Below are 11,887 nucleotides of genomic sequence, written 5' to 3' on the forward strand. Positions count from 1 at the left end.
TTTGTTTTATATAGAATTTAATTACATATTCATACCATAACATTAAAACCAAATGATCAGATATTCTAGAATATATTTTCTTTCCCATAATATTCCTATCTTTGGAAACAAGTTTAAACAAATATGTTGCTGGATGGCATCCTCCTTTTCAAATTGGAATTACTGCTTTAGGTGGAGGCTCTTTGTGCCACATGTTGCCACCAGAGAGGGACACAGAGAGTTTAGAATAGGGAAAAGCATATTTTTGAAACAACCATTGTACCTGAGTATCCTTTTACCCTTTAGCAAGGTATAAGAAATCTGACTTAAATTTCTGTCCTGAAAAAATGGGATAATAACTTACACAATGGTTTGTTGTGATTGTTGCTGGTTGCATTAACTGACTAAATGACACACGACACATGAAAAAATGGATAGCTCAGAGCATGTACTCAACAGTTACTATTTATTATATACACTTTTGAGGGAGAGAGGGAGAGAGGGAGGGAGAGAGGGAGGGAGAGAGGGAGAGAGAGGCTTGCTATGTAGTCCCGACTCTCCTGGAACTCAAGATAAAGCATGTACCACCACATCAGGTCACATATATTTTTTAAAATCTGTAGTTTATTAAATTATGTAAGATACATTCACCATCATTTAGAATACATCAGACAAAAGGCACAAGTTTCCATATATAAGACTGTTCCAAATGATAAGCTGGGCAGCATTTAGGTAAATTTACATTTACATACAACCACACACACACACACACACACACACACACACACACACACACACACACACACATTTTTTGAATGTTACTGGATGGACTGCTTTTTTTTATGTGCCTTTTTTTTCCTTCTGAGAAATTTTCACTGGAAAACTGTTTGGTTTTGTTTCCCCTATATTAATCTTTCTTCTCTTTCATTCCTGCACCTAGGTTCCACACTGTGTGGACTCTTCCACCCTGTCCACTTTGTGGACACCACTGTGGTCTGTGGTCACCACTCCAATGGATGTGCTTGTCATCTCAAGCACGGGCCACAACCCTCCTTCCTCACTTCCTTCCTACCTCCTCCAGTCTAACTATACACTACCAGGAATTTCATTAGGTTGTTCTTCTATTCAGAGAATTCCAAAGGCTTCCTTCCCATTAGCCACAGGGGAAACGTCCAAACTTCTCCAGCCCCCATGCATTCTTACTTCCCTCCCACAAGTCCCCAGCATGCTCCCACTGGGCTTGTTTTATCGCTCCTAACGTTTCCCTTGAAGGCTTGCTCATGTTATTTCCCCACTGTTTACCTTGCGTATTTTCTTTTGCTCATCCAGATCCCACCATTCCTTGAATGGCCAGCCAGCTTAAATAACTACCTTTGCTTCAAGGCCTGTCTGCACAGTTCTGAGCACACCGATCTCCTATACTGCAAACTGTTTCTGTAGCTTATTGTGATGTTTACATACTGATTTGCTCTTTACTCATCAGTCCCGAATCACCTGAGGCAGGACCTGTAGATAAACTTGGTCTGTAGTTTCTGCAGCATTTAGTGCAAAGCTAGGCATGACACATGTTCAGTGACTGGTAGTTCCACCTTGGTCCAGGGCTTCCAGCAACCCCATTTATACACAACACAAACTTTTCACTCTTGCCCTCTATATGCACCTTGTGTTTTCTCTCAAACTCTTCTCCTACCTATTTGACACAGTTCCGAGTCTTCTATTTGTGGGCAAAGTTCCCTTTGAAATTCTAAACTAGGGATGGAGATCTAACTCAGTGGTAGAATGTATGTGCACAATGCCCTGAGTGCTTGATCCTCTGCAAAACACACACACACACACACACACACACACACACACACACACACACACACGGGGGTGGGGGCAGGCAGACAGAGTTTAAACTGATTTCTCTTCACCTCCCCAATTTATATAAAATTTAGATTTCTTGGCCGGGCGGTGGTGGCGCACGCCTTTAATCCCAGCACTCAGGAGGCAGAGGCAGGCGGATCTCTGTGAATTCGAGGCCAGCCTGGTCTCCAAAGCAAGTTCCAGGAAAGGCGCAAAGCTACACAGAGAAACCCTGTCTCGAAAAACTAAAAAAAAAAAAAAAAAAAAAAAAAAATTTAGATTTCTTGAATCCATTTTATTCCTTGGTATATCCCATTCCATGGAGAATCTCTCTTTCCTGTTCAGCTCATTAAATACTAAAGCAATCAAACTTATCCTCACTTGCCTCAGTTAAGTCTGCCTCTCCTTTTTTGCCATGTTTTTCTAACATTTGTATTAATTAATGATATTCATATTAATTAATGATAAATGTAATTAATTTATGATATTTGTCTCTACTTCAGTCTGTCACCCTGAGTGAATTCAGGACTTCCATCGGCGGCCCTTCACATGCACACGTACACGCACACACTACTTCAAATTCTTTATCTTTATCTTGGGCCATGCTCATGGATCTCCTAATTCACTATATACAGCATCAGTTTTCACTCTCAGCTACACCAAGGAGTTAAAAGAAAAATATAATGTCTCCACTTCCTTCTCTGAAATTCTGACTGAAAGAGTTTGTTTGCCAGGTGATTTTACTGTGGTTTCATCAAAGGCTGAAAACTAGGGTGGGATTGTGAGTCAGGACCTCAACATGCTACCAAAGTAACTCTATGGTTCATCTAGTTTGAGTCCTGTGTCAGGCATCTTCTGAATGGAACTGCACTTGGCATTGAGGGAATGTCAGGATTTATCTGTTTCTAGCATTCTCTCTCCCATCCTAGAGGGAATATCTCATCCCCTCTTTAAACCTTCAGAATACAGCCTAAACTTTTTAGCCTTCTTTAGGATCAACATGATCTGGCCTCTGCTTTAGAGCTGTCACTCTTGCCTGTGTCCACACTGTCATAACCACGGCACACCAATTCTCTGAAAAAGCCATGGCTACAGGGCCACTTGGATTGAAACATAACATAAGCTCAACTTGAAAAGACAGAGCTACTAATTTGGGCAAAAAGGAAGAATCACTAAAATGCCCCCCAAAGTTACAGATGCCAATTAGGTTGCTAAACAAACCTTGGGTCTGCTTAACTAATAAGGAGTTCGAAAACAACCCAAGAGGCAGCAAACTGTCCTTCCCTGTCCACCATATTCCGCCGAGCCTCCCCCACTGGAGAAGTCAGTCACCCCAGTTGCTGCCTTCCCTGACTTTCAGGTCAGCATATTTTTTCTTAGACCTTTTATTGTGATACCTCAAACATTTCAGCTCTGAAAATGCCCTTAACAAATACACAATACACATACTGTTCCCTTAAAGTGCCATTTAAAATTCCAACAGCAGTACCTGTTGATAGACCCGTCAAGGCACCACCAGAAACTCCCTTCAGAGTCCCAAGTTTTCTATTCCAAACTGTTTTCTCCCCCAATGCTTACTTACAAGATTTAAAATATTCTTAAACTATAGTCTTTTTGACCAGTCCACAATTCTGAAATAATCTTTGCAATTAATTCATTTGGTGGCAAAAACATGAATCTGTCTTGAAATGACACGAGGCAAGTAAGTTTTTAACCTTATTCTATTTAGCATAATCAGACAATATATTTCCTACAGTTTTAAATATAATCGATTCTGAGAAATTGGCTGGGACTTCACTGTAGATATTACATGTAGTATATGTACTTAGTTACCCTCTCAAAATCTGAAAAACTTGAAATTACAAAGACCTATGGGCTTCAAATATTACACATTAGACTTACATCCACACTGTATCAACTTCTGTAATTTTTTTATTACAAACCTTTCTTTCAGTTACACTGATATAAATATAGATTTGGGGAAAGGTACTTGACTTTAGAAACTAAATCATTCATATAATTGCTTCTAAAAACAGATACATTTTCCCCCCTTAATAACTACCTCAGGAAAAAACTGCTGGGAGGCTGGGGAGATGGCTCAGCAGGTAAAATTATTTGCCTCTAGGTGTGGGGATCTGAGTTCACATCCTCAGAACCCACGTAAAGATGGGTTCAGTGGTGTGCGTCTGTAATCCCAACACTCCTATAGATCAATAAGAGACAGAGATAAAGAGAATCCTGGAAAGCTGGTTTATGAAGGCTCAGAAACAAGAGACCTTGTCTCAAGTAAGTTCAAAGATGAAGACTGACACCAGAGGTTTCCCGACCTCCACACGTGTACACTCACACTAAGACACACACACACACACACACACACACACACACACACACACACACACACACACACACCAGACACACACACACACAGATTTGAGAACAAACAAACCAACAAAACACATTGGGGTTAAGAAATCCTACATAATAAGCTCTAAAAACCCAGGGCACCCCCAGCAGGAACCAGGACTTCAATTTAATGACAAATTGCTTCAAAGCATTTCCCGAGGAAATCCCTAACCACAGCTGCAATTTACCAATCAGCAGTAGCTACTCTTAAATGTGTCATTGCTGTCCACGATTTGCTGCACTGACTTAGGATAAAAGAGTTGTCAGTTATTACAGGCTTTAGACATTTCTGAGAAAACCACCAAATCATAACATTATTCCAATACTAATATTTTATAAAGAGCAGCGAGCTATTTTAGTAAGTTCTTAGTCATTTAAGAGGGCGGCTTCAAGAAACTAATTGCAAGTAGAAAATTTAAAATGTATAATATTCCCTAAACTTTTACTATTTTGTCACGTACAGATGCGTGATAAGTCATAATTTTTAAATACATGAAAGCAAACTTATCCCAAGTATTTAAATAGTATGTCAAATAAAAATGTCAGAATCAGAGGTTAATTATAAGCAACCAGACTCACAACCACAAGTACAAACGGGGAAGGGAAGAAGGGATGATGTCCCATGACATCATTTGGCAGTATGTAGTTTGAAGGCTGAGAGCGCCTTCCAAATAACCCTTGAAAATCCAGCTGGCAAATTACCCCTGTTAAGCTTAGATAACTGAGTTTTAAAAGAAGATAAAGCCCCTCTCCTTTAAGTCACATGTCTGCACCACATGGAAAAAAAAAATAAAAGCAGGAGGGATGCATCTACCTCCCACTCCCCAGATAGCAACGGAAAGGTCAGAATTAGGTGGAAACTCGCCCCGGAGTCTGTTCAGTCTGAAGGAAGAAAGGGCAGAAAAAGCCAAGCAGAGAGAAGCGCTGCCTCGGCGCCCTCCAGGCAGGTTTTCCATCCCGGTGGGAACCCACGGCCGCCCTCCTGACCTCTCTGCTCCTCCAACAGATGATGCCGACCCTTTGGAGAAAGTAGGGAGCCAGACCCCCCCGAAGACAAGCAAACGCCCAGCGTCGGGCCGCGGACCACACTGCCCGAGTGCGGACAGCGGGGCTCCCAAGTGTCCGCGCTCGCCCTCGAGGCGCGACTTCCCCGGGGTCCCCTCGCCAGGCCGTCCTCGCCCGCCGCCCCCCGACCCCCGCCGCACCTACCGCGGCTGCGCCGGCCGCCACGATGGGCGGCAGCTTCTCCCGCTCGGGCTCTTTCCCCTTTCTCTCCTCCGAGGCGGCCGCGGCCACGGCCGGCGGCGCGCCGGGCGACGGATCCCGAGCCGCCTCACTCATGTCGGGCCGGGCGGCTGGGGCGCGAGGCGGCGGCGGCGGCGGCGGCGGCGGCGGCGGCGGCGGCGGCGGCGGCGGCGGCGGCCGGACTGCAGCCGTGGCGGGCGCTGCTGCTGCTGCTGCCGCGGCCGCGAGAGGGCTCTGGGCCGCAGCTTCCCACCGCCGCCGCCGCCGCCGCCGCTCCGCCCCCGGCCCGCGCGCGCGGCCCCGCGAGCCCGGATGTCGGCGCGCGTGCCCGCGCCGCGCGGCCCCCCGCCTTTCTCCCCCCAGCGCGCACGCGCGCGCCCCAGGCCGACCGCCGAGCTCCGCCGCGCCCCCCCTCCTCCGCGCGCGCGGGCGCCCCGCTCGCACACTCGGCCGCGCGCCTCTCCCGCGCGGGTCGTCTAGGGCTCCCGGGCCGCGGCCTGGCGTCACCAGCGAGGGGACCTGCAGAGGAGGCGGCGCCGCCGGTGGGGGAGTAGGGGTGGGAAGAAGGGGGAGCCGGGCCGCCGGGCCGCCATGTTGCTTGCGAGCGAGCTGTCGCCCGAGTCGAGGAGCTGGGGACCGCGCGGTGGGGCTTCCGTGGGAGGGTCTGGACTCGGGAGGGCGACCGGCCTGCGGAGGACCGGGCACGGACTTCGAGCCCGGCTTTCCTTCCGCCCAGAGCGGCGGGCGAGCCGGGGACCTCTGACCCGGCCTTTGGCCCTTAAAGTCCCCACCGCTCACGAAGCCGGCTCGGGGTCCCCGCTGCCTCTTGACCTTGCCTCCTCCGCGGGTCCTCCAGTCCCCGGGAGGCTGCTCGCCTGAGCACCCTCAGGACTAACCCTGTCCCTGTGCGTCCTGCCGTGGCCTCATCCTACAGGAGAAGAGCCCAGGGTCGGGAGAGGACAATGCGACACCGTGCTCCCCTCCCACCCACGCGGCGGGGCAGGACGGCCAGGCCACACTTTCCATTTCTGAGCCCGCGGTCCCTCATGACTGCCAAATCCGCCTCTCCCTTCCCGTGCCCACGCGCCTGCATTTCGCTCTCTGCTCCATCCTTCGTTCCCTCTCTCCTATCCCCAGTCCCCTTCCGTTTATATGTTACAGATGGACATACTCAAACTGCTGAGTAATCCTTAATAAACCTTCGTAATAAATTATGGGCGAGAACGTTAAAATTGAATTTAAAGCATGAATTGCTTTAAACCATGCTATTAAAATATCCCCACCTCCACCACTGAAAGACGTAGACAATTTCCTTTCTCCTCGCCCCCTCCTTTTTTATCAGTCTGCTGGAATGGCAGAGACACCTGCTGATGGAGGGGAAGGGAGGGAGGAAGTAGTCACTGTACCACTTACTAAAAATAGAGAATTTCTCGACATTGAGGTCTTTGGATTTTTAGTTGAGACTTCGTTATTTTATTCATGGTGACGTGAATTTTCTAAGCCAAGAATGCTCAGATCCAAATACAAGAAGCAGGAACATCTCCGAAACAAACTCAAAGAGGATTCGGAGGATGTCATTTTATATAATTCAGTGTCGACAGAACTAAATACTAGTTACAGTTCTACATGGCATGAGGCTGTTTTTGAAGCCCAGAATTTGCAGCAAGCAGTAACGTGACTAGGATAGTGTCTACTGTCTTGCTTTTGAAAAGATAAATTTCCCTTTCATTCATGGGAAGGCTTTGTAGTTTTATGATAGTTGCTGTCACCAAACATTTCCCTATTAACAAAAGGTGTGGAATAAGTATCATAAAGTAATCAACAAAAAGTATTTCAGTACTAATTCTCGTTAGAGGCAAATGATGACGTAGGCGTTACTTTGTAGCATCCTTTTCCACTTCCTTTTTCTTGAACTTTTGTTTTCAGACCTCTCCTCTTTAATCTCAGAAATAACTCATGGAGAGAAACATTATTTCCTTCTAGCAGGTCTGCATGCTGAAAACTGACAACAAATACACAAAGCTAACCCTTGATTTTAAGTACAACTCAAGATGCACGGTGCTACTGTGTCTAGACTGATAGACTATGTACCGAAATGGTGGTGGGTTGTCTTTCCTATTGTCTTTAACTAAATTTAGTAGTTTACTATTAAAGTACTTGGCTGAGAAACGAGTTGGATTACATGCCTTATGCTTCCACTTTTCATGTGTGAGACGAAATAAAAGTGTGTCTGTACATCTAGTCACACTCAATAGAACAAAAATGTTTAGATACTGGCCAAACCTGGCAAGTCAGAAATGTTCATTTCTACTGCATCAGAGGAGACAAGCCAACTGAAAGAAGTTCATGGGTTTATTCACCCATTATATAGAAAAGATAAGTGATGTGTTGAATTTGTTTCCACTTCCTACTAAATAGATGCCTCTCAATTTACCTAATCTAATGTCTCTTTCATACAAGCCCTGGGAAGTAGATGTGGATGCTCTTGGTAAGCTAGAGTGATAACTCGGGGTGGGGGTGGGGGGACACTTAGAGGCTTGAAAGGCACTTGCCACTAAAGACTTTCTGTGTGTGTCCAGCGCAGGGTTGGGGCGGTGGGGTTGGAGTCATACAGAGTTCTGGCTGTTCTGTGTAAATGTACACAGAAGACGCTTTCAGCCACACCAAGTGTGATGGTCAAGTACAAACTCATTAGCCTCAGAAGTGGGGACCTTCCTAAGTCCAGATGTAACTGAACTTCATTAGTCAGGTTTTCCATCTGAATTTAGGAAGGTGAAATACCTAAAATGGAATGGGGTTGGAGCGGGGGGTAATGAAATGGAATTTAGAAATATTATTTCCAAAGAAGAATGTAAGGATGGAGTTAGAAGGTAATGGAAAGTCCAACTGACTTTAATTACACACAGTAATAATAATGTACTAAACAATAGCAAAATTGGTTCTGGAAGAACATTTAAGAATGCTCATAATGAAATCATGTGGTCTATTTTAATTTTCTTCTTCAGTCTCATTTTTAAGTTTTGTCACATTAATTTATTGTGAGTGCCACACTGTATATGTGGAGATCAGTTAATTTGAGTAAGTCAGTTCTCTTGTTCTATTGTGTGGGTCCCTGAGGATTGAGCTCAGGTTGTCAGGCTGGGCAGCAAGTATCTTAATCCGTTGAGTGATCCTGTCAGCCTTGCAATGTATTCTTTAAGGACAGCATCTTTCCCAGATTCCAGTTGAGTATTGTCCTGAAGTAGTAAAGTTGGTAAATATACTTCTTTCAACGGTGCTGACATACTTCCTTAGTTATAATGATTGTGGCTTTTTGGAGGGAAAAAAAAACACAATCTATTTCATTACAGAAAAAAAGTAGAACATACTGGTTATCAAAATGAAGCAAATAAGCAGTAAAGGCCCTGTTCAACTGTAGATATTCACTAAGACCCTGGTCAGTGTCTTTAGAATGTCTCTCGTAACTATTTCTACTTTCACATACAAAGATACAATGCTTCTTACTTGACTTTACAAAAGGAAAACAAAAAGCCCAAACTGTACCCAGACACTGGATTAAATCTGTGCAACTCATTTTTTTTAGACAGCTTCAAATGGTGGGATAATAATGAGAGGAAAAAAGAGTATGGAGTTGGGTGGGAGAGGAGGTGAGGGGGTACTGGGGGACGTATGAGGATGGGAAAGAATATGATCAAAATATTTTGTATGAAAAATTTGTTTAAAAATGTACAAAACAGCCACTGATAGCAGTAGAGAGTAGGTTAGCGGTGACTTATGGGTAGAGGTCAGAAGATGGGGAGGACAAAGCTGAAGAGTGGTAAAGCTGCTTTTGTAGGAGTAGAAGGTGGGCTGACCCCAGCAACGGCTCCCTTCGCCTGTGAAAAAAACTTTGAATGGGTGAGCTGCATAAAATGGGAATATGTTTCAAATGGATGAAACTGTTTAGAAAGAATACAGTACAAGAATTCAGAGCAAAGAGAGGATGGATTTTTTCAAATGTGTACAATGCTGCGTAGAGCCAAGACTCAGGAATGGAATGGTGATACTCACACTTAGCCCGTGTAAAGCAGATGTCCCATCACTGACTCATCGGTGCCCTCAGCATGGCACATCTCACTCTCGCCTGCCTTGGGTCTTGCCTTCAGTTTCTTTCCTATTCTAATTGCCACCAGAATGACCTCTTAATATAAACATGCATAATTCTTTGCCAGTCCTTTGTTTAAAAACACCTCAATAGCCTTTCAAAGCTCTTACAATAAAAATCCAAACCCCCTGCTCTGGCATGCACCTGAATTCTTTGCAAAGAAGGATTTTCAGAATGCTCTAATTAGAGTAGTTTTTTTTCTTTCTGCTTCCAGAACATACTGTACATACTGACTTTGCATTCACAGACTACATTGAGTCTTTGTTATTTGTTCCACAATAAATTCATGTAGATGAGGGAAAGCACTGTGTCTAATTGCTCCTTGAGTCCCCCACCTGCAGGGAGCATACTATCTGGAGTGTGCTGCTGAGGTAACTTAATAAGCTCAGATTAATAAGGCAAGATGTTTCTTTACTATGAGGGGGCTCTGATGCTGTTCCCAAGGAGGAATTAGAAAAGTACTCTGCACGATAGGTTACACTTACATAGAGGATTTGGTCCTAGTATCATTGCTTTTTAATTTTAAAGTTTATTTATTCCTTTTAGAAATAAGGTCTTGCTGTACAGCCCAAGCTGGTCCAGAACTCTCTATGGAAACCAACCAGGTCTCAATTTTTTGTTGATTTCCCTGTCTCTGCCTCCCAAACCTTGGGGAAACAAGTATATGCCAACCTGGTATTACTTCTTAAATATCTCAGTTTTAAGAACAAGGCCACCAAAAGAACTTTCCGGATGCTGGAAATGGTCCATATCTGTACTGTCCCATGGAACAGCCACTAATTTTGTTTCATATCTGAATAGTCATGTGTGACTGGTGGCCACCAGCAGGATGGCTCTAGGATGTTATCTCTACTACAATAGAGCCTCTTCAAACTGATGGGCCCTGTCTAAATGACCTCCTCTCTAAATCTTATTTTTCAGAGTGTATGCAAGCCAACTTTCATCAAAGAAATGAATACATATCTAAAGGCTCAGAAAGCAAGCCTAGGAAGCTGAATTACTCCTCCTCTTTTGGGATGTCTTTTACGAAGCATACAGTAGGACTGGACTAGGCCCTCTGCATAAGCGAGACAGTTGTGTAGCTTGATCTGCTTAAGGGGCTCGTCGGCAGTAGGATCAGGATCCATCCCTGGTGCATGAGCTGGCTTTTTGGAGCCCACTACCTATGGGAACACCTTGCACAGCCTTGAGGCAAGGGGAGGGGTTTGGACCTGCCTTTACCGAATTACCAGGCTCTGCTGACTTCCCATGGGAGGCTTTTACCTTCTTATAGGAGGAAATGGGGGAGTGGGTTGGGAGGGGGGAGGCTGAAGGGGTGGGAGGAGGGGAGAGGGAGATCTGTGATTGGTATGTAAAACGAATAGAAACTTTCTTCATAGTAAAGAAGTATAGAGTTTTCACAGGAGTTTGAATTTATGGGTAACACAAATTACATTTGACTGCCTCTTATATTTGCCCAAGGCTATGGAGAAATGATCTAAACTGAAAACATTAACAGCAAAAAAGTGTCGAGATGGCTGTGCATATTCTCAAGTTGATTCTAGATGGTTTCTTTAGACATTTCTAAGAGAATGTGTGTATACCTACATACATATATCGCACATGGCTAGTAAAGGTTTCTCCTTAAATACCACACATATGATTCTCCTAATTGTCTTACCTGTATACATTGATAACTTCTAAATCTTAAACCTAATTTTACACTTGTCTTTTTACTTGCAAGAGATTAAAAACAATAAAATAATAAATGATGCAGCAGAAGCATCCTGTACATGAGACACTTATTTACAATTTTTTTGAGTTAAAAAAAATATTCTAAGGTAGCTGAAGACATCAAAACAAATCAAAATGTCAGCCATTGCTATTCATCCATCCTCTTGTCTTGTTAGAGATATCCAATTAAAAATGTTTTCGGGGTCGGGGATTTAGCTCAGTGGTAGAGCGCTTGCCTAGCAAGCACAAGGCCCTGGGTTTGGTCCTCAGCTCCGAGAAAAAAAAAATGTTTTCTTCTCTGGGCTTTCTTTTAGCTAGTGCTGACCATGTGATATGATGACTCAATGAAGTGTATTTTAGGGAAAGTATTTGCCACTGTTTTCTGCCTGAAATGAGAATATATTGTTTGGATATGGCACTACACTCTTTAGCAGGAATCTGGAACATTCCTGAAACTGTAACTGCTATAGCAGCTTTGACTGCTTGTATTTGGGTTTCTTGTTTTGCTATTCAATCAGTTCCTTACCTTGTTTAAATCCATGTTGAATGCCCCTCCTG

At 44.4% G+C, this 11,887-nt stretch overlaps 1 protein-coding gene across 3 annotated transcripts in view; it reads right to left on the reverse strand.

Annotated features, from left to right (window-relative positions):
* Hectd2 (HECT domain E3 ubiquitin protein ligase 2) overlaps positions 1-5,599 on the reverse strand; it is an 83,164-nt gene extending 77,565 nt beyond the window's left edge. For all 3 annotated transcript variants that reach the window (XR_008222917.1, XM_052761148.1, XM_052761150.1), the window contains exon 1: positions 5,437-5,599. Coding sequence is in view for 2 of the 3 variants with exons in the window: in XM_052761148.1 (XP_052617108.1) it covers positions 5,437-5,568 (132 nt within the window). In the remaining variant the exon portion in view is untranslated. The remainder of the gene's footprint in view (positions 1-5,436) is intronic.
* Positions 5,600-11,887: the final 6,288 nt, after the last annotated feature.

Source organism: Peromyscus californicus, unplaced genomic scaffold, assembly GCF_007827085.1.
Source record: "Peromyscus californicus insignis strain IS unplaced genomic scaffold, ASM782708v3 Scaffold_4__1_contigs__length_199733344, whole genome shotgun sequence".
NCBI classification, from domain to species: domain Eukaryota; kingdom Metazoa; phylum Chordata; class Mammalia; order Rodentia; family Cricetidae; genus Peromyscus; species Peromyscus californicus.